The sequence below is a fragment of the Acomys minous genome (genome assembly GCF_964271855.1).
Source record: "Acomys minous genome assembly, chromosome: 16".
Classification (NCBI taxonomy): Eukaryota; Metazoa; Chordata; class Mammalia; order Rodentia; family Muridae; genus Acomys; species Acomys minous.
In genome coordinates this window covers 85217372-85242736 of record NC_140498.1, presented here as the reverse complement: position 1 = coordinate 85242736, position 25365 = coordinate 85217372, and the positions used below count along the sequence as shown (strand labels likewise).

Sequence of the window (25365 nt, the reverse complement as noted above, 5' to 3'; positions counted from 1 at the left end):
CAGCAATACAATATTTAAAGGAACACTTAGCTTTCCTTTTTTTTTTCTTTTTTCTTTTTTTTTTTTGAGGCAGTATCTCATGAGCTCTGGCTAACTGAACTTGCGAGGTAACCAAGGCCCATCCTGATCCTACAGCTTAACCCCCATGTGCTAGGATTCCAGGCTTAAGCCACCATGCAGGGCTCAACAATTACTTCTGATTTAGAAATCAGTTAAGCCTTTAGTGGAAGTTTGACCAATCAGGAGTTACGTCATGGGGGGGGGGATGAGGAGGGGGCGCAGTTGGGTAGTAGCGAACACAATGCTCTGGGTTGGGTCCCTGGCAACTGGGAGTGGCAGGTATCAGGAGTTAGGAAGGTGGAGGCAGAAGCATCAGAAAGCTCATTTTCAGGCTGGTGAGCTGGCTCATGGGGCCCAGATGCTGATGAAGATACGCACTGATGGGCGCCGCCATACACTGTCTTTTTTTTTTTTTTTTTTTTTTTTTTTGGTTTTTCGAGACAGGGTCTCTCTGTGTAGCCTTGGCTGTCCTGAACTCACTTTGTAGACCAGGCTGGCCTCGAACTCACAGCGATCCACCCGCCTCTGCCTCCCGAGTGCTGGGATTAAAGGCGTGCGCCACCACGCCCGGCCATACACTGTCTTCTAACCGCCATATCCATGCCAAGGAATTGCCTTCCCCCATAAACGAATGGAACCCCAGCAGTGTGTAGTTAGTATCAGGAAGACTGTGAACAAGGCCGGCCTGGGCTACACAGCAATACCTTATCTCAAAAGAAACAAACACGAGAGAGAAAAAGCATGTTTAATGTTGGCGAGACTCCTTATCTTCTCTCTGCCCCCTGACCTCCCTTCCTTGTGGTAGGCCCTGCTAGAAAGGCAGCAGGTCACAGCACGGTGTAAAACCTCTGTGAAGAACGCACCTAACACATGACAGAAGCGCCAAGTACTTATTTTAGTACAGCCTTATTTGCCCTTTCGGGATCATCCTTGCCTTTACTGTTTACAAATCAATAAGCCTGACTATGAGTTCTCAAGAACGTCACCTAAATCCAGCCCCGCTCCTTTTTTGTGCCCATATTGGCAGGGGAGCTGCATACTAGCACCTGGATGGTAGCTCAAGATCCCCAAGCGATCCTGTGCTCGACCTAGCAGGGACTGACAGCACCCGGACAACCAATGCGGTTCCGGCTGGCATACTGGACAGCCGCACTCGGTGTCTGTCTAACTATTACCTTATGGATTACCTTGAACAAAGGCTAGCTGACCTCCATTTTTTTTCTCCCCTATTTTTTTTTTTCATTTGAGACAGGGTTTCTCTGTGTAGCCTTGTAGACTAAGCTAGCCTTGAACTCACAGTGATCCACCTGCCTCTGCCTCCTGAATGCTAGGATTAAAGGAGTGTTCCCCATGCCTGGCTTGATTTTATTTTTTTTAAGATTCATTTATCATCTATACAATGTTCTGCCTGCATGTACACCTGCACGCCAGAAGAGGGCACCATGTATCATTATAGATGGCTGTGAGCCACCATGTGGTTGCTGGGAATTGAACTCAGGACCACTGGAAGCACAATCAGTGCTCTTAACCTCTGGGCCATCTCTCCAGCCCTCTCCTCTAGTTTTTTGACACAGGGTTTCTCTGTGTTATCTTGGCTACCCCGCACTTGATTTGTAGACCACACTGGCCTCAAACTCAGTGATTTGCCTGCCTTCCAAGTGATGGGATTAAAGGCCTGACCTCCATTTTTTTCCCCGAAAAATAATTTTAAAAATTATCTCTGTATTATTATAAATAAGGATGGGATCAACTTAAGCAGCCAAACATGCAGTTTCTCTGCAACCACATAATTTTTGTCCAAGTCTAAAGAAATTTAACTGTGAGTCAGTCACATCTACCCAAAGCCTTGGTTCATATGTAAGAAAACTAATTTATTAAACCTCTGTACACAAAGGTGAGCACACCTTTATTGGAAGCATATTTGAATAATTAATTACAAAACGTAAAAGTGTTATTAAAATTCATGCATGAAAATCTTACAAAAATACCCCAAGCAGGACAAAGCTGCTTATCCCTGATTTTTCTCATTTGGTTGTTGGAATTGAAATGTGAATTTAAAATTGTTTGAATTTTCTTTTAAAAAATGATATATTAAGCTTATATATATGGGATAATAGCAAAATGTAGAAAGGGAAACCAATTTACAAAATACATAAAAAACAAAAAACCTTCACTTGACAGACACTCACAATCCAAAAATTGTATAATCTGGACCAACCACCTCTGAACCAGCTCATGTACACAGCCCCGGGGTTATTGTCAGTGAGAATGAAACAGCAAGCTTGAATGCCCAGTCTTTCATTCTGTAAAACAGCCTTGAGTTGATCACAATTAAACAAAACCATGGGCAGATTCTGAAGGTGGGAAGGGCAAACAGGAAGTGACGTCACCTGTCCTCTCATTAGAGCTGCGGCAAGCACTCACTCAGAAGTCTTTTTGTTTTTCTGCTGATTTCGGGGTGAGTTCTTTAACAGGCTTCTTATCCTGAGGTACATGCCAGTGGACTCAGCCATGTTCTCAAATTCGAAGGGTGTTATTCCAAGGGCAAACTTGCTCATGTCAGGGACCGGGCTGTGGATTTTTGAGGCTGTTGGAGGCCGGGTATCCAGATGAAGGAGCTCCTGGCTGCCTCCATTGCTCATGTCACAGTCCGACACACCACCATTATCAAGATGAGCATCTCCAGGGTCCCCCTCTGCAGCAGCTTCTTTTTCACAGAGGCCTGCTGCCTCTGCTACTGGGCAGGCAGGAGGCTCAGCCGTTTCTACAGTAGCAGCTGGCCCTTGGGGCTCAGCTAGCACTGGATTTTCCAGGGCCTTTCCTTCTGGGACAGGGAGGTCAAACTCGTTTGGACAAGGGGAGGAGGCGACTGAATTCCCAGTTAGAGGTGTGTCCACAGGAACATCAGAGTCGCTGTTGCCTCCCTCTGCCTGCTGGAGCGCGGCCCAGATCTGCCTCTGCTGTTCTTCAAGCTCCTCCAGCGTCAGCGTGTCCTCATCCATGGCTGAGGCTGTGGGCCGAGTCTGGGGTGAGTCACTGGGAGTCAGTGGTGGGGTGCCCTTAGGGAGCGGAGGAGTGAAAAGAGGTGGAGGTGTTCCCTGTGGCAGCGGAGGAGGTGTGCCAGGAGGCAGTGGTGGTTGAAACTGAAATGCTTTGCTGCTCTGAGAACCAGGTGGAACCTCTACATCTGAAACGGGAAAGAGACTCTAGAAGGACTCACAGCATTTCATACAAATGTATTATTCGAACTTGGGAGTACCGAGAGACGGAAGGCCATCAACAACCGTCTTTGAGAAGGCAGAAAAGGGCTGGACACGGTAGCTAATGCCTGTAAATGGCAGCACTCCGATGGCCAGCCTGGGTGACAGTCTCAAAAACCAGAAAAGGGCAACAGTGGACTTTCAGATGCCATGACCATCCCTAGGTGTTCTCAGTGCTGAGGAAGCCTCACAAACCGAAGCCTGCTGTGAACTGCAGTCTTCTTTGTTTTGTCCTAAGCGCAGACACTGGGCTGTCTCCTCAGGCCCACTCTTTCCACTACCTCATCACTCACCACCTTACTCCAGACCCACTGATATTTGTCAGAAAAAGCCTCCCTCGCCGTGGATTCATACCTTATATCCTCTTTCTAAAACCGCCACTTGCTCTTATGAAATATTCCTTTTCAATGAGCTTTGGGTACCACCATCGCTACAGGATGAAGTCCAGCACTGCTCCATGCCTAGAAGTCTTATGACCAAGAATTTCTCATAGCCTGTCCTGATGGTGCAAGGCCTCTAAGCCAACTCCTGAGGAGGCTGAGGCAGGAAAACCGCCATGTTTAAGGCCAGCCTGGACTTCTTTCTGTGGCCCTGTCTCAGAAGAAAGGGCAGAAAGGCAGCTGGGATAGGGTTCAAGGCAGAGTATCTGCTCAGCATATGCATCAGCGGCAAGAGGCTTGCTTGCTCTTCCCTGGTTTCCTCTACTGTCTAGCTGTCTCTCCGCTGCAGGCGTGTTTGTGTGTGTGAGCGCATGTCCTAACTCTGCTTAACTCCCTGCTAAGGCCTAGGATTCACTCCCCACGCTCTAATTCCAAGTTGCTATGACTATGGTCTGTGATGAGCTCTGTGGCAGCCGTGTCATACTGTTGTCCTCTATGTACCATTCAGTACACGATGTATGTGACAGGCTGCAGCCCACTAAGATAATAGTGGAACTAAACAAACTATTGTTATTATTTTATTTTAAAACAGGGTCTCAGCCGGGCGTGGTGGTGCATGCTTTTAATCCCAGCACTCGGGAGGCAGAGGCAGGTAGAGAGCTGGAAGTTCAAGGCTAGCTTGGTCTACAAAGCAAGTCCAGGACAGCCAAGACTACACAAAGAAACCTTGTCTCAACAAAACAAAATAAATAATAATAATAAAACAGGGTGTCACTATGTAGACCTGGATGAATTGGAACTTTTTATGTACAACAAGTCAGCCTTGAACACATAGAGATCCATTGACTCCTAACGTTGGGATTAAAGGTGTGCTACCACGCTGAACTAAATATTTAGTTTAGTTTAGTTTTTTTTCTTTAATTGAGTATTTTTATGTAACTAGACTAGCCTGGAACTTGAGATCTTACGCCTCTACGTCTGGAATACAGAGGTTATAGGCATATGCCAGCACACTTGGTTTTATGTGGTTCCATGGAATCCAACCCAAGGCTTCGTGAGTCCTAGGCAAGGACTCTATGCAACTGAACCACAAATCTAGTCCTTCATTCGAAAACTTGAAATTGGGGAGTGTTCACATTCAATTTTGGAATGAAGTACATTATTTTGTATCTTACTCTAAGTTTTTTTCCCTTCAGTGATGGTGTTCAAACCCAGGGCCTCACACATGCTACCAGTTTTACTGCTGGGCCAATTATCACATATTGTTTATGCATTTTCTCAGAATGTAGCCATTTTATCTCACTTCAAAACACCTGCCTTGCTATCCAGGACAAAACTAGCCAGGCCTACTTTAGAGTGGAGACCCAGGCAGACACAAATGAACAGTAGCACCATGGTCCTGGTTGAGCACAGGCTCTATGGCAAGGCAGGGATAAAGGACCAAAGCCCACACAGTGTGCAGGAGGGCAGGGACTGGCCCATCGTTGAGTTTTCAAGAGTACATGGCCCCTGGGAGGCAACTGAGTTAAGGAACCAATATGCCTACAAAGACACCTGCCCAGTGCCTCAGCTGCTCTTGAAACCAGAGCTGCCAGAAGTGTGCGCGCCTTTTTTGCTGCTTGTTCCAGAGTGAGGTCCCACCAGAGGGGCTGGACAAGCTGTGGCACTGTGGGCACCTGAGCCTGTCAAATTCAGGCACTTGGCTACCTGGTCCTCCCTCTGCCTTTCACACCACTGTGGCTTCCAATTTAGGCTTTCCCAACGACAGAGGCAACGCTCTGATAGCTGAGCACAGGGGAGCGTCACTCTCCTTACAGACGCAGGAGCACACAGACTGACCTTGCCTTCTCAAGACATGAAAACCACAACAACCTACCTGAGTCAAGCTCCATGTCAGCAGGGGAGGCCGCTGAGCTGCCTTCCTTCCGCTGCTTCTTGGGACTGTTAGGGCTGGACTGAGTGGAAGACCGCTTGCTGCCAGACTTCATGCTCGGCTAATGCAGTAATCAATGAGAACACGAGTGAGACAGGGCAGGAGAGAGCCTCTAGCCTACACTTAAATTAGCCTTGAGCCAAGTAACTGCTACTGGCCTCTTGATTAAACAGATACCAGGCTGGCCTTGAACTCAGTGATCTACCTGCCTCTGCCTCCCAAGTGCTGGGATTAAAGGTGTGCGCCACCACACCTGGTCAGCGTTTTTAATATAAACCATAAAGGACATCAAGATACTCATGAGGAGCCGGGTGCAGTGGCTCATGCCTGTGATCCCAGCACTCCGCAGGCAGAGGCAGTAGGATCTCTCCAAGTTCGAGACCAACCTGGTCTACAAAGCGAGTCCAGGACAGCCAAGATAAGATAGAGAAACCCTGTTTTGAAAAACTAACACCCCCCAAAAAACAATGAGCTGCAAATCTCACAACCAAAAACGTTAACCAGCTACACCCTTAAAATCTATGTACTGAGACTAGGATTGTAGTTCAGTGGTAGAAGGGGGCCTGCCAGCATAGCTAAGCATCTAAGGTCCTAGGTTCAATTCTCAACATCACACACATGCACACAGCAATCAGTTTACCGACTGGATGCTGGAAGTGAGGTAACTGGCGAACACATCCTTCTGCTGACATGCCTGCATCGGTATGGAACCGAACATTCTCCATTCCTAATGTGGAAGAAGCAAGGAGGAGTGGATTTGGAATACACCATCTTTTGGGATTTTGCTCCTAGCACTCAGGAGGATGAGGCAAAAGGATTACCGTAAATCCAAGGCCAGATTGGGCTATACAGTGACTTCAAGATTTCATCTCAACAAGACACCAATACACCCAACTCTCCCAGACAGAAATAATCACAACAGAACCCATTACTTTGTACACAAACTAGAAAATAGTAATAAAAACTGCAAAACTACACTCAATGGCATACGCTTGGATCCCAGGACTCGGAACAGGCAGAAGGAACATCAAAAATCACCACAAACAAAAGCACCAAGACCACAATCTGCAGCCACCACTAAAGCAGCTCACTGTGTTATCTTGAGACATGGATGAAAGCTGGGTGACAGACAACAGTGAGTGGTAAACAGCTGGAAATTTATCACAAAGGGAAAGGAAAAAAAACCAAAAACCCCAAAAAACAAGAGATGAAGAGCTCTACAATACCTAGTCATATTAAGGAATTTTATTTAAGTAAATACCCGAAAACTCATAAGACGACCTAAAATATTACTTTAAAAATATTGTTTTGGGTAGGGCAGTGGTGGCACATGCCTTTAATCCCAGCACTCAGGAGGGAGAGGCAGATGGATCTCTGTGAGTTCGAGGCCAGCCTGGTCTACAAAGTGAGTCCAGGACAGCTAAGGTCACACAGAGAAACCCCGTCTGGAAAAACCAAGTGTTCTGTTGCAAGCTGTGAAAGATGGTTCAGTGCAGACAGAATTGAAGCAGGAGCCTGAGTTGGGTTCCCCGCACCCACGCCAGAGCTGGATGCAGTAGCGTGTGTACGTACACCCATAATCCTAGTGTCTGGGAGGGCAGGCAGGATAATCAAGACCACTCTGCACCAGGAGATCTGCCTAGCAGATGAAGAGCTGACACTTGTCAGTAAAGCCTCACTTGGCTTTGCCTCCACTTCCCAAGCGCTGTGAATATACATGTGCACCATCACCTCTAGCAATGAATCCATCACTTCTTAATGTAAATGTAACAAACTGTTACATACTTTAATATTTTAAAAAATCTTTTAACTATTACATTTTAGAAGAAAAAATTAAAAATGTATACTTACATCTGGAATACCTCTGGGAGTAGAGATATTAAAACCTGGATAGTTTACCAATTTGGAGAGATCGTAAGTAACATTCTTATTCTGTATTTCTCCAGTTTCTGTCTCCCCATCAGTATCATCTATTAGAAATCAAAGAGAATGTTAACATGGCTAAACATGTCCCTCCCCACATCAAACCCCACAAGGAGAGTGCTGGTACACCTTATTGGAATTAGCCTGTAAATGACTACCATTTTCCTGAACATTACAAATTTAAGTAGGCTCTGAGTATGGCAACCTATGACCCCAATATTTAGGAAGCCGAGGCAGGAGGTCAAAGCCAGCTTTAACTTACAGCAAGTTCCAGGGCAGCCTGGGATATAGTTTCTGTCTCAAAAAAATAAAAAAGATTTAAGCTGGGTGGTAGGGGCACACACCTTTAATCCCAGCACTTGGAAGTGACAGGTGAGTTTGAGACCAGCCCGGTCTACAGAGTGAGTTCCAGGACAGCCACGGCTACACAGAGAAACCCTGTCTCAAAAAACCAAACTAACAAGCTGGGTATGGTGGTGCACACCTGTAATCCCATTGCTCTAGGAGGCAGAGGCAGGAAGATCTCTGTGAATTCGGGGCCAGCCTGGTCTACAAAGTGAGTCCAAGACAGCCAAGGCCACACAGAAAAACCCTATCTTGAAAAACAAAAACAAAAACCAACAACAAAAAACAAGCTTCTCAGGATCACCTGCAGGGCTCCCAATCTAGCTGCACTGGGATAGTGATCTCCAAATTGAGACAGTGATCTGGTATTCCCCACCCCCCAAATCCGGTTTTGTTTTTCAAGACGGTTTCTCTGTGTAGCCTTGGCAGTCCTCGAACTCAGGGTGAGCTGCCTGACTGTGCCTCCCTAGCACTGGGATTAAGGGCGTGCAGTACCACCGCTCGGCCCTGGCTAATAATCTTAACAGTTGGGAAAAACAAGACCTGTAATCTGACTTCTCTATCCTAACATACAGTACCATTTCCATCATAGAGTGAGAGCCCTGAGTTCTCCAATTCAGCCTCCTTGAGCCAGCCTGGGGGGTAGCCCAGCTGGCGCATCCGGTAGATGAAAGGGGGAAGACTCTTGTCCGTCACACCCAGTGCATCTTGAAGTTCCTCACTAGGGAAAAATAAAGGGAGGAAAGAGGATGAATCCCAATTTGCATGAAAAAACTATTCTGGCATCTTCTTTTTAATATTTATTTATTGAGACAGGGTCTCTCTGTGTAGCCTTGGCTGTCCTGGACTCTCTGTGTAGACCAGGCTGGCCTCGAACTCACAGCGATCCACCTGCCTCTGCCTCCCAAGTGCTGGGATTAAAGGCATGCATTACCACACCTCACCCTGGAATCTTCTTTTTTAAAGAATCATTACTATTATTATCATTTTTATGCACATGAGTGTTTGTTCCTGTATGTGTGCCTGTGCAACATGTGCACGCCTGGTGCCCATGGAGGCAGAAGAGGCCATTAGATCTCTGGGAACTGAAGTTACAGATTCGGTTCAGAGTCACCTGTGGGCACTGGGAATTGAACCTGGTTCTCTGGAAGCATAGCCAGAGCTCTTCACTTTCAAGCCCTTCTCTCCAGACCCACAGTTTTCCTACGACTCATTCTGTAGCTCAGGCTCATGTAGACTTTATGGGGCTTGTCCTACTTCAGCCTCCCCGGTGCTGGGAGCACAGGCGTGCACCACCATGCCTGCCCCAGGAAGCATGGTATGTAGCAAGCACACAGCAAACCTCTGCTAAGTGGGTTGGAATGGATGCATGCATTCTGTACAGACTTGTTACACATGCTTACATTCTTGTTACCCCCGGAAGAGACAGACTGTTCCAAACACTGAGAAAATGAAAATGACAGCCCATGTTAAACGACAGTGGTACCTAATAACTCCTGGCTTGAATCTTCCAAACCTCTCTTCTACTTCCTCTGCATGGTAGCGCTGCTGAAAGCTCTGATTGTTCACCTCACCACAGGCATCCATATACTCTTTTCTCTTCTCGCTTATTCGAGCAGCATTCCGAGGCTGAATCATAGTAATGTTTGAGAAGAATGATATCAAGCAATTCAGAAATTAACTAAGAATAGTCACTTTCTAAAATGTAAAGCATAAAATAGATTGCTTTAGGTTTTTTTTTTGTTTTTTGGTTTTTTTTAGGTTTTTCAAGACAGGGTTTCTCTGTGTAGCCTTGGCTGTCCTGGACTCTCTGTGTAGACCAGGCTGACCTCAAACTCACAGAGATCCCCCTGCCTCTGCATGCGCCACTACACCTGGCTTCAATGTCTTAAATATAAGCACAAATTTGAAAATATTAAAGCACAAGTGAACATAGCACAGGAAGTTCATGCATATTACCTAGAACCACACACGCACACAACAAATCCACCAGCGACAGTTCAGAGACACTGTTTGAGAGATTTACCATTGGGCACTCTTTCATCTGATGCTCTTCAGAACCACAGTTGAAACAGTGAGGCTTTGGCCTATTAGGTCAGAACACAGAACAGAAATCCAAAGTTTTTTTATAATGTACATGACAACAGAAAAACAAATCAATACATTCTAATGCCAGTGGAGTGCCAGAGACGGCAGAAGGCGAGGCGCACTGACTCTGTCTGCAACTGTTGAGCACAGCGGTGCGTCTCGTCCTCAGTTACATTAGAAGCAGTACTTGCAGTCTTTTAACCAAGAACCAGCTTGCTCCACAATGCTACACTACCTCTCAACTTTCCCCAGTGATTAATAACAGAAGACCCAAAGCCAACAGCATCACTTCCTGCACGTAACATGGAAAGAAGGCAGATGGTTCTAGGACCAGGACCACACTGACATCGATGGTCACTTCTTTCCACCCTCCCAGGCACTGGGCCTGAATTACAAAAAAAAACAAAAACAAAAACAAAAAACAAGCCAAAAACAAAAAACAAAACAAAAAAAAAACACCCAAAAACCGATGACCAATTTAAACATTAACACATATCTCCAGATACCAGAATTCTAGCTCAATGTGAAATCTACATTAAACCAGCAACAAAGAATATTAACTTTTAAGAGTTGATAAAGAGTTTATGGTTCTGGTATTGGAAAACAAAGAGTAAAACAAGACAAGGCCCCACACAAACCTTTTTGCCTTTACTTGCATTTCTTGCCCTTCTAGAGAAACAATGTGGCTGAAGACTTGCTGGTACCTTTAGTGAATTTTATTAAGGAATAGTTATCATAGTCTGCAAAATTTGGTAAGCTTTTTTGTTTTAAAGGTGAACTTAGTGGCAAGATGTATAAAAGATCTTCATTCACTATGTAGGATACTTGGGTATTTCCCATCCTTCCGTAAGCTGAGGGTTTTCATTTAGTAGCGGTTGCCCCAATTTATCAAGGCAAAAATTAGTAAAATACAGGACACTTCCTACAACCTGCAGAAAACAAGTCAAAAAATATTGCTATTTAAGTAGAAAAAAAAAAAGACATTAAGTAACGTAAGTCTATGATAGTGCAAGTCTATGATTACCCATTAACAATTTGACTCTGGTGAGGCTGTGAGAAATAAAGCCCTAATAAACAGGACCTGGATTCTGATTTGCAAATAAAACGACATCTTAGCTTTCACAGGTACCATCAGTGCTATAGACGGTGCCGTCTCAAACCAAAGCCTTTTCGTTTCTGTTTCCTCGGTCCCCATTTAATTTGTCTACTACCAAGTTTCTGTAGCTGCTTCACCCAGACAGGTAAAAAACACAGTAAATATTCATGCACCCTGCACCTAGCCTAAATAAATAGTAAGTCTGAAATTTTCCTGTGCATGACTCTCTTTATGTATGTGTACACACACACACACACACACACACACACACACACACACACACACACTCTTTTTATTTGGCCATTTAAGTAAGTTACAGACAGTGACGTTTAAGAACATTTTCCTACAAACCAATATTTACTTCCTAGTATCACCTATGTCAACTCTATATTCAAGTTTCTCTACCTCCAAAATGTTTTCCCGATTCTCTGCTTTGTGACAGGGTTTCTCTGTGAGGCCCTGGTTGTCCTTGAACTCTCTCTTAGACCTGACAGGCTTCAAACTCACAGAGATTCACCTGGCTCTGCCTCCCCAGGCTGGGATTAAACATGTGCCCCACCATAGGATGCTGGCGGCTTTCTATGCGCTGTTTATAGTGTTAACCCAAATCCAGGATTGGATTATGGTTCATGTTATATTTGGATATATGTATTTTTAAGTTTCTACTATTTAGAACATATCTCTCTTGCTCTTTTCTTTTTTCTTCCCAAGACAGTATTTCTCTCTATATCCCTGGCTGTCCTGAACTCGCTTTGTAGACCAGGCTGGCCTCGAACTTAGAGATCTGTCTGCCTGTGTCTCCTGAGTGCTGGGATTAAGGCGTGTGCCTACTGCACTTGGCTACCTCTCCCATTCTCTCTCTCTCTCTCTCTCTTTCTCCCGTTTTTTCGAGACAGGGTTTCTCTGTGTAGCCTTGGCTGTCCTGGACTCACTTTGTAGACCAGGCTGGCCTCGAAATCACAGCGATCCACCTGCCTCTGCCTCCCACGTGCTGAGGTTAAAAGCGTACACCAGCATGCCCGGCTGCTTCTCCCACTCTTAGCCAACCTGCCAGGCTCTGTAGAACACTTGCAGAGACGCTTCATTCCCGTCACTACACTAGCTGTTTGACAAAGAAGCTAAGGAAGGAGCCAGCAGCTTGGACAGCTGTCAATCTTCATGTCTCGCCCTATTAGCAAGTACCAACAACTGACTCTCCCTTCCTTCCAGTCTTCTCAGGTCTGCTTTCCAGATGAACCCTTTCCCATCTTTCCACTGCCTGTGGATCAGCAGCTACGCGCTGGCAGTCCACAGGCCTCTTCTCCACTCTCTAGCTTCCTAGGGGGCTCACCCAGATTTAGGGCACGAAACAATTTCTATGCTGATGATCCTGACAAAGGAAGTTCTGATCTCTTAGCTTCAGTTTTGGATATTCAAATGCTGCCATGACACCTCTTTCTGGACATGTAAGGTGTCTCAAAGTCACCTATTTAAAATGGCACTGGAGCTGGGTATGGTGGTGACACCTGCCTGTAATCCCAGTACTTGAGAGGCTCAGACAGGAGGACCACAGTTCAAGGCCAGCTTGGGATACACAGCCAGACACTGTCTTAAAAACAACAAAACCCAAATTTAAAAAAACAAAAAACAAAAAAACCCTGTCTCGAAAAACCAAGAACAAAACAAAAAAACAAAAACAAAAACAAAAAACAAAAAAACCAACCAATTCCCATCCCCTTCAAGCCTCCACCCCGCCCCCACTTCCCACTTCCCTGGGCCAACACTCGAGTTCTAACTACTCTCTCAGCAGTCTCCTAAATCTAACTCGTGAGCACATCTGATTTGCTTTATCGCAAGTATATCCATCGCTGTCACTAACACGCAGGCCTGTTACTGTTTTCTCTTGTCTGAGGTTAGCACAACAGCTCTCCAGCTGGGTGCAGACCCTACCCAGGGAACAGCTACCTTCCAGAGACCCTGGCTTTTTCAAGTAAGACACAGTACATCACTTTTTACGTAGGACCTTTAAGTGGCTTTACACTACAATCTGAGTTTTCATTAAGGAAGTAGATCGTTTGGCTCTGCCCCGTACTGGTCAATCTCTGCGCTTTCCACGTCTTTCCTTGTTAGTAAAATGGCAGAACAGCCCCTCCATGAGTGCCACCTGACCAGCTCCCAAGCCACACCCCAGTACTTGCTGTGCAAAACACGCTGAATACTGGCTGCAGGAACCTACCTCCCTTTCCTGTTGACTGAGTCCTCGTCACTCAGAATACAGCCTCACATTCTCCGTCAATTCATGCAGACCTAGGCACACACAGGCAGTCACCAACAACACACTACACACACACACACACACACACACACACACACTCACCCTCCCTCCCAGGTGCTGTGTCGCTCCTCTCCCTGACACCACGTTGTTCTGGGCATTGAGGTCAGAGCCTTCTACATGCTGGGGAGTAAGTGCTCCAGCGCTCATCGTCTTTACTTATGATCACTGTGTGAACTAGGCAGGCCTTGAGCTTTCATGCCCCAGCCTCACAGGTAGCTGGGTGCATGCGCACGCACCCACACACAAACACACGTACACAAACTCTGTCTACCCCTTCCCCACTGGGGAACTGAACGTAGGCCGGCCTCACACGACAAGCAAGTACATAACTAGTGGCCCATGCCCTCAACCTTACTTTTCTTAGGAGATCGACTTCACCCACTGAACTGCTCACTAAAAAAGAGCTGCCCTTGATCCTTTTCTTTCCCTTTTTGTTTGTTTGTTTGTTTTGGTTTTTGGCAACAGGGTTTCTCTGTGTAGCCCTGGCTGTCCTTGACTTGCTTTGTAGGACCAGGCTGGCCTCAAACTCATAGGATCCACCTGCCTCTGCCTCCGAAGTGCTGGGATTTTTCTTCTTTATAAACTTTTTAAAAAAAAGATGAGGCCAGGAGTTGGTGGCGCATGCCTTTAATCCCAGCACTTGGGAGGCAGAGGCAGGTGGATCGCTGTGAGTTCAAGGCCAGCCTGGTCTACAAAGAGAGTCCAGGACAGCCTAGGATACACAGAGAAACCCTATCTTGAAAAACTAACTAACTAACTAAATAAATAAATAAAAGATTTATCCGCCTTTAATCTCAGCACTCAGGAGGCAGAGGCAGAGGCAGGCGGATCACAGCGAGGTCAAGGCCAGCCTGGTCTACAAATCGAGTCCAAAACAGCTGAGGCTACACAGAGAGATCCTGTCTTGAAAAACCAACAAATAAAACAAACTTTTCTCAGACAGATGTGGTGGCACACACTTTTAATACCAACAGTTGGGAGGCTGAGGCTGGCATATCTCTGCCTAGACGTGAGCCCTGACCAGAAGAGGGCATCAGATCTCATTATAGATGGTTGTGAGCCACCATGTGGTTGCTAGGAATTGAACTCAGGACCTTTGGAAGAACAGCCAGTGTTCTCAACCTGTGAGCCATCTCTCCAGCCCGACCCTTTCTTTCCATTGCTATCTCTGAAACCCCCCTGTTCCAAGCTTTGACAACCAGGCTGGCCTTGAACTCACAACTATCCACCTCCCTTTAGCCTCCCAGAGTGCTGAGATTGCAGGCATGCACTACCATGCCTGGCGGAACTTTTATTTATTTATTTATTTATTTATTTATTTATTTATCTATCTATTTTTGGACAGCTCCTGCCTCTGCCTCCCAAGTGATGGGATTAAAGGTGTGCGCGACACTACTGCCCAACCTAATTTCTGATTTTTTATTTATTTTTATTTTTATTTTTATTTTTGGTTTTTCGAGACAGGGTCTCTCTATGTAGCCTTGGTTGTCCTGGACTCAATTTGTAGACCGGTTGGCCTTGAACTCACAGCGATCCACCTGCCTCTGCCTCCCAAGTGCTGGGATTAAAGGCATGTGCCACCATGCCCGGCTCTCATTTCTGATTTTTTAAGAGTCATTTTACTTTTAATTACGTGCGTGTGCGGCTGTATGGCATGAGTGCCAGTCCCTGGGAAGGCCAAAGGTGCTGAATCCCCTGGAGCTTGAGTTATATATAGTTGTGAGGTGCCCAGTATAAGTCCAGGGAATCAAAGTGAGATTTTTTTCCCCGCCTGAGACAGGGTTTCTGTGTGTAGCCTTGGCTGTCCTGGACTTGCTTTGTAGACCAGGCTGGCCTTCAGCTCACAGAGATCCACTAGCCTCTGCCTCCCCGAGAGCTGGGATTAAAGGGGAGCGCCACCATGCCTGGCTCAAAGTGAGATCTTCTCTAAGAGTAACACATGCTCTTAACTGCTAAACTAATTCTCCAGGCTAATAATAATAATAATAATAATAATAATAACAACAACAACAACAACAAGCTAGTGACTCACACGTTACGTAAGTGGTCTGTCACTAAGCTACATGCCCAGCTCGTTCCTTTCCTTCTGCCTTTGCTTCCTGGTGCTAGGATGACAAGAATGAGCCACCAAGGCCAGCCCCCAACCAGCTGTCTGACACTGAGCTGACCTGTCCATCCTCACACCCAATTCCATCCCATGCTTCGAGGTAGGATATATAACAACCACTATCGGATCTGCAGGAGAGACAACATTCCCTTCAGGTCTTTTCATGAGATTTGTGGCTCTTCATCATCTCAGCAGCCTTATGTCTCTACAACTGGGACACAGAGGTCACATCCTGTAAGCATGAAAACTAGTCATCCTTTGAGAGTGTGCTGCAGACAAGATTTCATACTAAGGAATTTTGCAAAAGTACCGAGAGGCCTAAATACAGGTTCTCCCTGTTAGGCTTTCGCTTTTACTCACTAATTAGGCCTACCGACATTTTAAATTTCAAACATTCCATCTTTTATCAGCTACTTTTTTCCACTTCGTCTGCATGTAATTTACCCCCACCCCCCACCCCCGCCAGACAGGGTTTCTCTGTGCAACAGCTCTGGCTGTCCTGGACTCACTCTGTAGACCAGGCTGGCCTTGAACTCACATCAATCTGCCTGCCTCCGCCTCTCGAGTGCTGGCATTAAAGGCCCAGCAGTATGTAAATTCTACAAGTTTGCTTTCTGCTTTGGTCTTGAAGAGGCTGGTCAGGACCCACACAAACTCTTGCAAATGAACCGCCTCACTGCAAGGACACTGTTCAGTGTCCTCACAACAAAGCACAACAGCCACTAAGGAGCAGATTGTATTTAGAGGATGACACTTACTTTACTGTTTATTACAAAAGAATGCTGTGATCATGGGAAGCCACGTGACCAGTTATACCCTTTTATTAAGCCACCCAATTGCTAAAACACAGGAAAACACACCTGCAGAATTCAAAATAGAGAGTCCAAACTTACACTAAAAGCGTCCTTGTTGTTTTTAATTGCATGTGATCCTTCTACTTTATGGTCCTCTTCCAACATAACACTGGATGGCTAAGACCAAAAAACACGTGTTACAAGGAATACCTTTTTACTTTCAAACTTTAGGAACCTCAACACCCTTTCTTCATTTAATAACATACCGACTTAAGACACCTTGCCATAATTAGAGTTTAGACGTTAAGGCAGGGTTATTTATAACTATCCAATGCTTCAAACAGCAAGGCAAACTTGAAAACAGCCACAGAAAAACTAAAAATATGTGTAATTTAACATTACTAGTCAATTCTGATAACCTCATAGACCTCAAGCCATTACAAAATTCTGAAATGTTCACTGGATCAAAAATAACATTAGGGGATGGAAAGATGGCTTAGTGGTTAAGAGCACTGGCTGTTCTTCCCAGCAACCATATAGTGGCTCATAACTGTCTGTAGCTTCAGCTCCTGGGGATCCAACACCCTCACAGACATATATGTGGGAAAAATTAAAATTCACATAAAATAAAAATAAATAAAACCAAACAACAACCAACCAACCCTCCCACCCAAATCCAGGCAGAGTAGCACACCAGCACCAACCCCAGGAAGGTGGCAGTGTTGCTCAGACTTTGGAGAAGGAAGCCAGCACACAATCTTCGCCATTTTGGTTTTGACTCGAGGAACTTACTAGTATAACAGCAGCTAGCACAGAAAACATAACACTCAGCACGGAGCCTCAAGTTTAAGATACCTGGGGTAAAAGGCTGAAGGAAGTCTTTTCCACATCATTTTTTTGCTGTTCTTCAAATCGTTTTACTAAATTTGATACAAACTCCTCTATTTCTTGGTGGTATTGCCTTTAGGAGAGGGCAAAGTGGACAGATGGTTAGAACCTAGACATGGTGAGACGTTAGCAGACCGAAGTCCTTTGCATTAGTTTAAAATCATACCTCAGCTTTATTTTTCTTTTTTTTGTTTGTCACATTCCCTAATGTGACTTTGTAACTCAGAATGCTACTCCTTAGAAACACGATACAACACTGTAGCATTGACAGCCTGATTTTGATACCCTGCAGATATCAAACAGTTGTCGGAATAAGTAGAATTTTTTCTTTTCTTTTTCTTTGGTGTTTTGAGACAGGGTTTCTCTGTGTAGCCTTGGTTATCCTGGACTCCCTTTGTAGAGGGTTCAAGCTGGCCTTGAACTCACAGGGATCTACCTGCCTCTGCCTACAAGTGTTGGGATTAAAGGCGTGCACCACCATGTCTGGCTGAAAATAAGTACATTTTGCCCTTTTCGCCGTCGTGCGGAGCCCGCTGAGGAATCACCATGAGCAAGGCCCACCCTCCCGAACTGAAGAAATTTATGGACAAGAAGTTATCATTGAAGCTGAATGGTGGCAGACATGTGCAGGGAATACTGCGGGGCTTTGACCCCTTCATGAACCTTGTGATTGATGAGTGTGTGGAGATGGCAACCAGCGGGCAACAGAACAACATCGGCATGGTGGTCATCCAAGGGAACAGCATCATCATGTTAGAAGCCTTGGAAAGAGTCTAAAAAATGCTCAGCAGAGGCACCCACATCCCTCCCCAGAGAGCCTGTGTGACTGTGACATTGAATTGGGTCATGGACATTTTCATATGAAACTTTTTGCTAAATAAACTTTTGTGATACTCAAAAAAAAAAAAGTACATTTTATGCATAAATTTCATATACTGTTTTTGTTTTTTGAGGCAAGGTTTTTCTGTGTAACTCTGGATGTCATCTATTGAATTTTTAATAGGTCCTACATGCAAATGGCTCAAAGACAAAAAAAACAAAAAAACAAAAACAAAAAAAAAAGATCTACTCTGTCTAGTTGTCCAGGTCAGGGATCACACTAATCAGTTATCCTGGAGTGCTCCCTCCAGGAGCTGTCCAAGGTCATGCTATATTCCAACAGGACAGTCGGGCACCTCAGACAGCTCTGACTTGTCAGGTCTTTTCTAGCTCTGAAGGGTCCTGAGGTTAGCTCATTAACAGCTAGAATTGATGATCACAGCACCCAAGGTCCAGGCATGCCCAGCACCACGCTGCTGCTACACTCCCTGTCTAGCTCTCAAAGCCTCCCTTCCATTCCTGGATGAAAGCAAGTGATGGCCTGGACCTCCTCCTTTGGACTCTTGTCCACAGCCTCTGAGATTTTATTTTTTGGGGGGTGGGGGTGGGTCTTTTCTGTCTTTCTTTTGTAAATTTTTTTTTTTTGTTTTTTTCAGACAGGGTCTCTCTGTGTAGCATTAGCTGTCCTGGACTCACTTTGTAGACCAGGCTGGACTCGAACTCACAGCGATCCACCTGCCTCTGCCTCCCGAGTGCTGGGATTAAAGGTCTTTTCTTTCTTTCTTTAAAAGATTTATTTACTTATTGTGTATATAATATTCTGCCTACATGTCTACCTGCAGGCCAGAAGAGGGCATCAGATCACATTATAGATGGTTGTGAGCCACCATGTGGTTGCTGGGAATTGAACTCAGGTCCTCTGGAAGAGCAGACCATGCTCTTAACCACTGAGCCATCTCTCTAGCCCTTTTTTATGGTTTTTTCAGACAGGGTTTCCCTGTGTAGCCTTGGCTGTCCTAGACTTGCTTTGTAGACCAGGCTGGCCTTGAACTCAGTGATCTGTCTGCCTCTGCCTCCCTAGTGCTAGGATTAAAGGTGTGTACCATCATGCCTGGCTTGAGATTTACTGCTTAATAAGCTCTTACTGAGCTCTAGGCTGGCTGGTTCAACTCAGCTGTTCTGGATCAAACTCCTTTCCCAACTAACTTTCTTTTCTAATTTTCTGGCTCCTTCTCACTCTCTGGCTCGTTCTGTCTTCACTTCTGTCTAGCTTGTTCTCTCATTCAACCTCTATTACATCCTAGTAAAACTGCCTCCTCTCTCTGCATTGTCCATGAAGCAGCTTCCCTTTTCTCTCTCTTCTCGTGAGAATTGGACATATTGTATTCTGCCAACTCTTTTTCTGATTCATCACCTTTTCTGCCACTCAATCAAACACCACTTTCAAACATGGATGCTTCTTTCTGCAAACTAACTGTAACTTCATTGTTTGGGATTAAAGGCATGTACCACCATGACTGGACCTTAGTTTGTGGGTTTTTTTTTTTTTACCCGAAACTTGCTGTATACCAGGCTGTCCTTGGACTCATATCTGCATGCCTGTCTCCTGGATTAAAGGCATGTTTGTATTCCAGCCAGATCTAGAAGGTTTTTAGATGTGACCTCTTGCCAGAGCAGCCTTGTTCTGAATTAAAACTCCTCTGTAAGTCCAGACCCAAATTCAGGTCCTTAATATCATCTCTTATACTTGTACTGGCTTATGTTGTCCTTTGACCACATACCTGCACCATGGCACAAATATACCCACACACATAAGAATACACAATAAAGCCAAGAGTGGGGGCACACGCCTGTAATCTCAGCACTCAGGAGGCAGAGGCAGGTGGATCACCGTGAGTTTGAGGCCAGCCTGGTTTACAAAGGGAGTCCAGGACAGCCAAGTCTACACAGAGAAACCCTGTCTCAAGAAACAAAACCAAAAACAAACCACGAAAAACAAAAAACAAAACCACACAATAAAGCCAGGCCTGGTGGCGTCTGTCTTTAATCCCAGCACTCGGGAGGCAAAGACAGGCAGATTGCTGTGAGTTTGGGGCCAGCCTGGTCTATAAAGGGAGTCGAGGACAGTCAAGGCTATACAGAGAGGCCTTATCTCGAAAAACCAAAACCAAAAAAAAAAAAAAAGTAATAAAAAAGAATAAATAGGGGCTGGAGAGATGGCTCAGTGGATAAGAGCATAGTTGCTCTTCCAATTGATCCAGGCTCAATTCCAAATACACAAATAGCTCTGTACAACTCTCTGTAGTGGCAGCATTAGAAGATTCGATGCTGTCTTCTGGCCTCCACAGGCACCATGCATACAGAAAACTTGCACACAAAGCAACCACATGGGGGCGGGGGAGATAAAGAGAGGGAGATAGAGATAGAGAGAGAATAAAGATACAAATAGTATATCTGCAGATTTCAGTTTCATAAAACACATGAAGTCATATATTTAAGAAACAGAAAAACTACTTACTTTGAAATAGCATTGTTCATAAACAGAATCTGTAATAAGGGTCCGTCTATCTTAGTGTTGCTCACCAGTATGCCACTAAAACAAAAGGTAAACAAGATCTTAGAAGACATTCAAGTACATGCACAGCTCATATAAGCCCGTGAGTTTTCTGATCACAGTTACTCTGTGCTGAGACAGGTGTGAGTCACCTCATGCTTGGGATCCTTCTACTTCAGCCTCCCCAGCCCTGGGATCACGGGTTACAGTACCACAGCCAGCTAACTTCTGCTACTCTTAAGCACTGAAGATCATACAGTAAGTATTCTGCAATAAGACTAAGAGTGCTGGAAACCCAGCCCAGGCGCAGAGCTTGCTCAGGATGGGAAAGGGCCTCCCTCAGCTTCCAACTCTGGCAAAACAAACAAGAAGGCTACTACAAGAAGCCTAAGAGGTGGCACACACTTTTAATCCCAGCACTCAGGAGGCAGAGGCAGGGGCATCACTGTGAGTTCGAGGCCAGCCTGGTCTACAAAGCGAGTCCAGGACAGCCAGGGTAACACAGGGAAACCCTGTCTCGAAAAACAAAACCCAACCGAAACCAAAACATATCTCTTTTTGTTGTGTTCGGTGTATGCAAATGCATATGTACATACAGAGGCCAGAAGGCAAAGTCAGGGTATCTTTCTCAGCTGCTCCTCCCCTTTCTGTTGTCTAAGATAGATAGGGTTTCTCACAGAATCTCACACTTGCTGACTGGCTACGCTGGCTGGATCAGGCTCTCCCTCTCCCTCTGCAAGACTGGGATAATAGACAATTTTGGCACCATTTTACATGGCTGCTAGGCATCTTAAATTCAGGCTCCCAGGCTTGTACAGCAAACACTTCAAGCGTTCAGCTGTCTTCTCTGATAGCTGTCTGTCTGTACCTGTCTCTTTGAGACAGGGTCTCACTATGTAGCCCTGAAATTCAGTGTACATAGGCTTGGCTTTGAACTCACAGGAATCTTGCTGTCTCTTGTTTCTCAAACAGTCATCAACACACCACCATGTCTGGCCCAGAAATCATCTCAGTATTAAAAAAGGAAAAAAAAGTGGCACACACAAAAAGAACCATAGGTTAATCTTTTGGTTTTCAACAAAGTTTCTGTAACTAGCACCTAGTTTCCTTACAAATCATGGGACGAGGGAGGAGGACACGCAAGCAGGTTACAAGAATACACTTCTAAACGCTTCCACGTTAATCTGCCTTGGAGGCATAAAGGAAAACTAAACACTGAGTGCATTTTTATTTTTTTACAGACTCCGGGAGGCCAGAGCACAGTGCTTTAACTACTACAATCCAAGACGCACAAAACCTGGGAATTATAGGCAGCGGTGCTGCTCCCAGTGTAGGGCCAATATGGGCCAGAGTGAGTTGTGGGAAAGCCTGACCTACCATCATGAGTGGCCTCAGTTGATGGCTTGCCAGGTATGCATGCCTGTCACACCAACACTTAGAAGGGAGAGACAGAAGGGTCAAAAGTTCAAGATTGGCACAACAACACAGTAAGTTCCAGGACAGCTGGAGACCCAACCTGAAAATTCAGTCACAACTTAGCCAGCACTCGAACAAACAACAAAAGCACAAGGAAACTTTCCAGTTTCTTTTTTTTTTTTCTTTCTTTCTTTTTTTTTTTTTTGGTTTTTCGAGACAGGGTTTCTCTGTGTAGCCTTGGCTGTCCTGGACTCACTTTGTAGACCAGGCTGGCCTCGAACTCACAACGATCCGCCTGCCTCTGCCTCCCGAGTGCTGGGATTAAAGGCGTGCACCACCACTGCCCGGCAAACTTTCCAGTTTCAAAGCCTGAAAATATTTAAACTGGACACGACTCCTTTCTGTACTGCCAGCAGCACTTGGAAAGTGAAGGCAGGAGGCATGCCACGAGTTTGACAGCAGCCTGGGTTACACAGACCCCATTGAAAGAAAGAAAAAAAAGGAAGAAAGGAGAAAAAGAGTTAGAATCAACTGTTCTACATAATTTAGTACTTTAGGCCTGGAGTGGTGGCACGTGTTTTTAATTCCAGCACTCAGAAGAGGCAGATGGGTTCGAGACCAACCTGCTATATATAAAGTGAGTTCCAAGCTACAAAGTGAAACCCTTACTCAAAATATAAAAAATGTGTGACTTGTTAAATTCACATCGAAATGCCACCATTTAGTATATTTACCATGACCAGAGAGATGTCTGAATACATGCCTTCATTCTGTACTTTCTCAAAAGCACATTACTTTTCCTTCTAAGGTGCTATGTCTTGCCAGACTTGGAGGCACAAGGGCAAACCCCAATACTAAGAGGAAGCAGGAGGCTCATCGGTTCAGGCCACCCTCAGCTACACTGTAAACTGACCCCAGCTTAGGCTACAAGGAGACTCTCAACAAAACGGAACAAAACAAAAATGCTACACCTTCCACTGCTTGTCTTTATAAAATATTTTAATTATGTAAATGATGCTAGTGTGCTTGCTCCTATCCCGAATCCCAGCGCTTTAAAAGCTAAGGAAGAAGGCTAAGGCCAGTCTAACCATACAGTGAATTCCAGGCTAGTTTGGGTTACAGGGTGAATCAGTAAACCAACCCCTGCGCAAAAAACAAAACCAAGCAACCACCACCAATAAATAATAGCTGTAAGGAAATCATTAGCTGAAAAGTTACTGTAAATTTATTACATCATTCCAGAAATGTATTAAATATGAATAGCTGGGTTTAACTTCCTTCTCTGAACAGTCAAGCAAAATTTTTCTGGATTCAAGGAAGAGAGCCATGAAATGTATTTAAACCTTTAACCCACTTCCCAGAATTCCTTCCTACTCTTCCTTCTTACAAAGATGATTAATGAGGCCAACAGCAAGGGGCGCCTCAGGTCAGGTGTAATGTTGAGATCGCGTACCTGGGTCTTGTCAGAATGTTCAATTTTCGTTTAAGTTCTTGATGTTGTTACCGGTTAAGGAATATCAGTCCTCATGAAACACAATTATGCAGGACATAAAATTCAACCACCAAAACTCTCGCTTTTGCTATTCAAATATCATACATGTAAAGGAAGAACCTGTAAGTATCTAAGGGAGACACACTGAGTACGTGCTTGCTGGAGGACAGGACAACTGCACCGAAACATTACAATAGTTTTCATCCCTTCGACCATATATTCTAAGACATACATGATCCTGAAGTGCAGAAACAGTCTGAGAGTTTAAGCCAGAATGTCAGTTAGAACTTGGTGTCCTGGAAAAAGTTGAAGCAGCCAATTAAGAAAAATTTCCATGTCATGGATGATTGGGCTGGAGAGATTGGCTCAGAAGTTAAGAGCACTGACTGCTCTTTCCAAAAGTCCTGAGTTCAATTCCTAGCAACCACTTATAATGGGATCTAATGGCCTCTTCTGTTATGCAGGTGTACAAGCTGAGCGCTGTGTACATAATAAATAAAGCTTTCAAAACATGAGCCGGCACGCATTTAATCCCAGCACTTGGGAGGCAGAGGCAGGTGGATTGCTGTGAGTTCGAGGCCAGCCTGGTCTACAAAGTGAGTCCAGGACAGCCAAGGCTACACAGAGAAACCCTGTCTCGAAAAAACCAAAAAAAAAAAAAAAAAAAAAAAAAAAAAAGCTTTTAAAACATGATGGATGATAAAACAATATAGCAAAATGACAACAAGCATGTGTGTGGAATTGCATGTACGGATATGAAATACACAATCCTTCCACCTCTCTAGTATATTATAAATCTTCATAATAAGGGTCATGGAAATAGGATGAAAAAAAAAATCAAGACTTCAAAAGTTGACATATCAACCACTGTCAGGGGTCATTCTAAGTCTTAAAAGGAAAGTTACCTGTCAAGAAACTTAAGGATGGAAAGTAAAACACTAGCAAATCCAGAAACACTGTAATCACATTAATAAAGTCAAAGGGAAATTTGGCGCGTTTTCTCCAGGGCACTGCAAGCTCGCTCAAAAGAAAAAAACAAAAACAAAAACTACCTCGCCAACTGACCATTTCTCTTTGCATGCTAATTCTTTAAGGCCCCCCTACTCTGCCTCACAGCGGGCAGCCTTAGCTTCTGCCCCTCTGCCAGCATCCAACTCCAGGGCTACGACTCCCGCCTCTCGGAACATCAAACTACACCACGACTGTCTCAACTTGAGCTCGGCTGCAGAGATAGCGCGGTGACCTCCACGGCTGGCAGAGAGGTGTTTACAGTGTCAAGCTAAGGTTCCGGCGTCACCCAAAGAGCAGCTCTGAGTCGGGGGCCAGGCTGGGCTACCCAGGATTCTAACGAGGGTCGGCGCCCAGGCCGCGCAGCAGCCCGCCGAGCCGCGGGAGAAAGGACTTGGAATGCCGATCCGCTTGGAATGTCCGCCGCGCCGGCGCCCGCCACCACACGCACCCCCAAGAGCCAGGTGACGGGGCCCCCAACGTGCACGGAAGGATATTCTCGGCGCGGAGTTGCTCGATGGTTTCCTCGGAGCGCCGAAGCTGCTCCTGCAGCTCCGCGTCGCCCACCCCATTCTCATCGTCCTCGTCCTCTTCCTCCTCCTCGTCGTTCTTGAAGCGGGTGTGAACGGGCTTCGGGGTCGACTCCTCTACAGGGTCAAACGCCTCAAATAGCTCTAGGTCGCCAAAATCCACACCGGCCGCCATTTTGGGTTGTGGGGAAGACTGGAGGGCAGGGGGCGAAGGTTGTAGGGCGGTACCGCTTCCGACCGAGGCTTTTCTCCACACGGAGGCCTCCAAATCCGCTCTAGGGGCGGGGCCTGGGTGGAGACGACAACTCCCAGAATGCCACGGCCTCCCTCATGCCCTCTTCAGACTTGGGTCTCGGAG

At 45.4% G+C, this 25365-nt stretch overlaps 2 protein-coding genes across 3 annotated transcripts; one reads left to right on the top strand and one right to left on the bottom strand.

The window, feature by feature from the left end:
* Positions 1 to 1906: 1906 nt before the first annotated feature.
* ZCCHC8 (zinc finger CCHC-type containing 8) lies at positions 1907 to 25365 on the bottom strand. 2 transcript variants are annotated; one of them, XM_084762688.1, is made up of 14 exons: positions 24975 to 25365; positions 23431 to 23476; positions 20526 to 20600; positions 17156 to 17261; positions 16400 to 16477; positions 10815 to 10918; positions 10628 to 10693; positions 9928 to 9988; positions 9388 to 9530; positions 8480 to 8622; positions 7485 to 7603; positions 6274 to 6360; positions 5577 to 5694; positions 1907 to 3247 (listed from the first exon to the last, which is right to left on the bottom strand). In XM_084762688.1, exons 1-14 carry the CDS (start codon positions 25180 to 25182, stop codon positions 2481 to 2483), a joined length of 2121 nt encoding a protein of 706 aa, XP_084618814.1. In that variant the 5' UTR covers positions 25183 to 25365; the 3' UTR covers positions 1907 to 2480. The 2 variants fall into 2 exon arrangements, with proteins under 2 accessions (XP_084618814.1, XP_084618815.1); XM_084762689.1 differs by having other exon boundaries at positions 23431 to 23473; positions 24975 to 25363.
* LOC311586633 (small nuclear ribonucleoprotein G-like) lies at positions 17696 to 18097 on the top strand. Its single transcript, XM_084762751.1, has one exon. It carries the CDS (start codon positions 17735 to 17737, stop codon positions 17963 to 17965), a length of 231 nt encoding a protein of 76 aa, XP_084618877.1. The 5' UTR covers positions 17696 to 17734; the 3' UTR covers positions 17966 to 18097.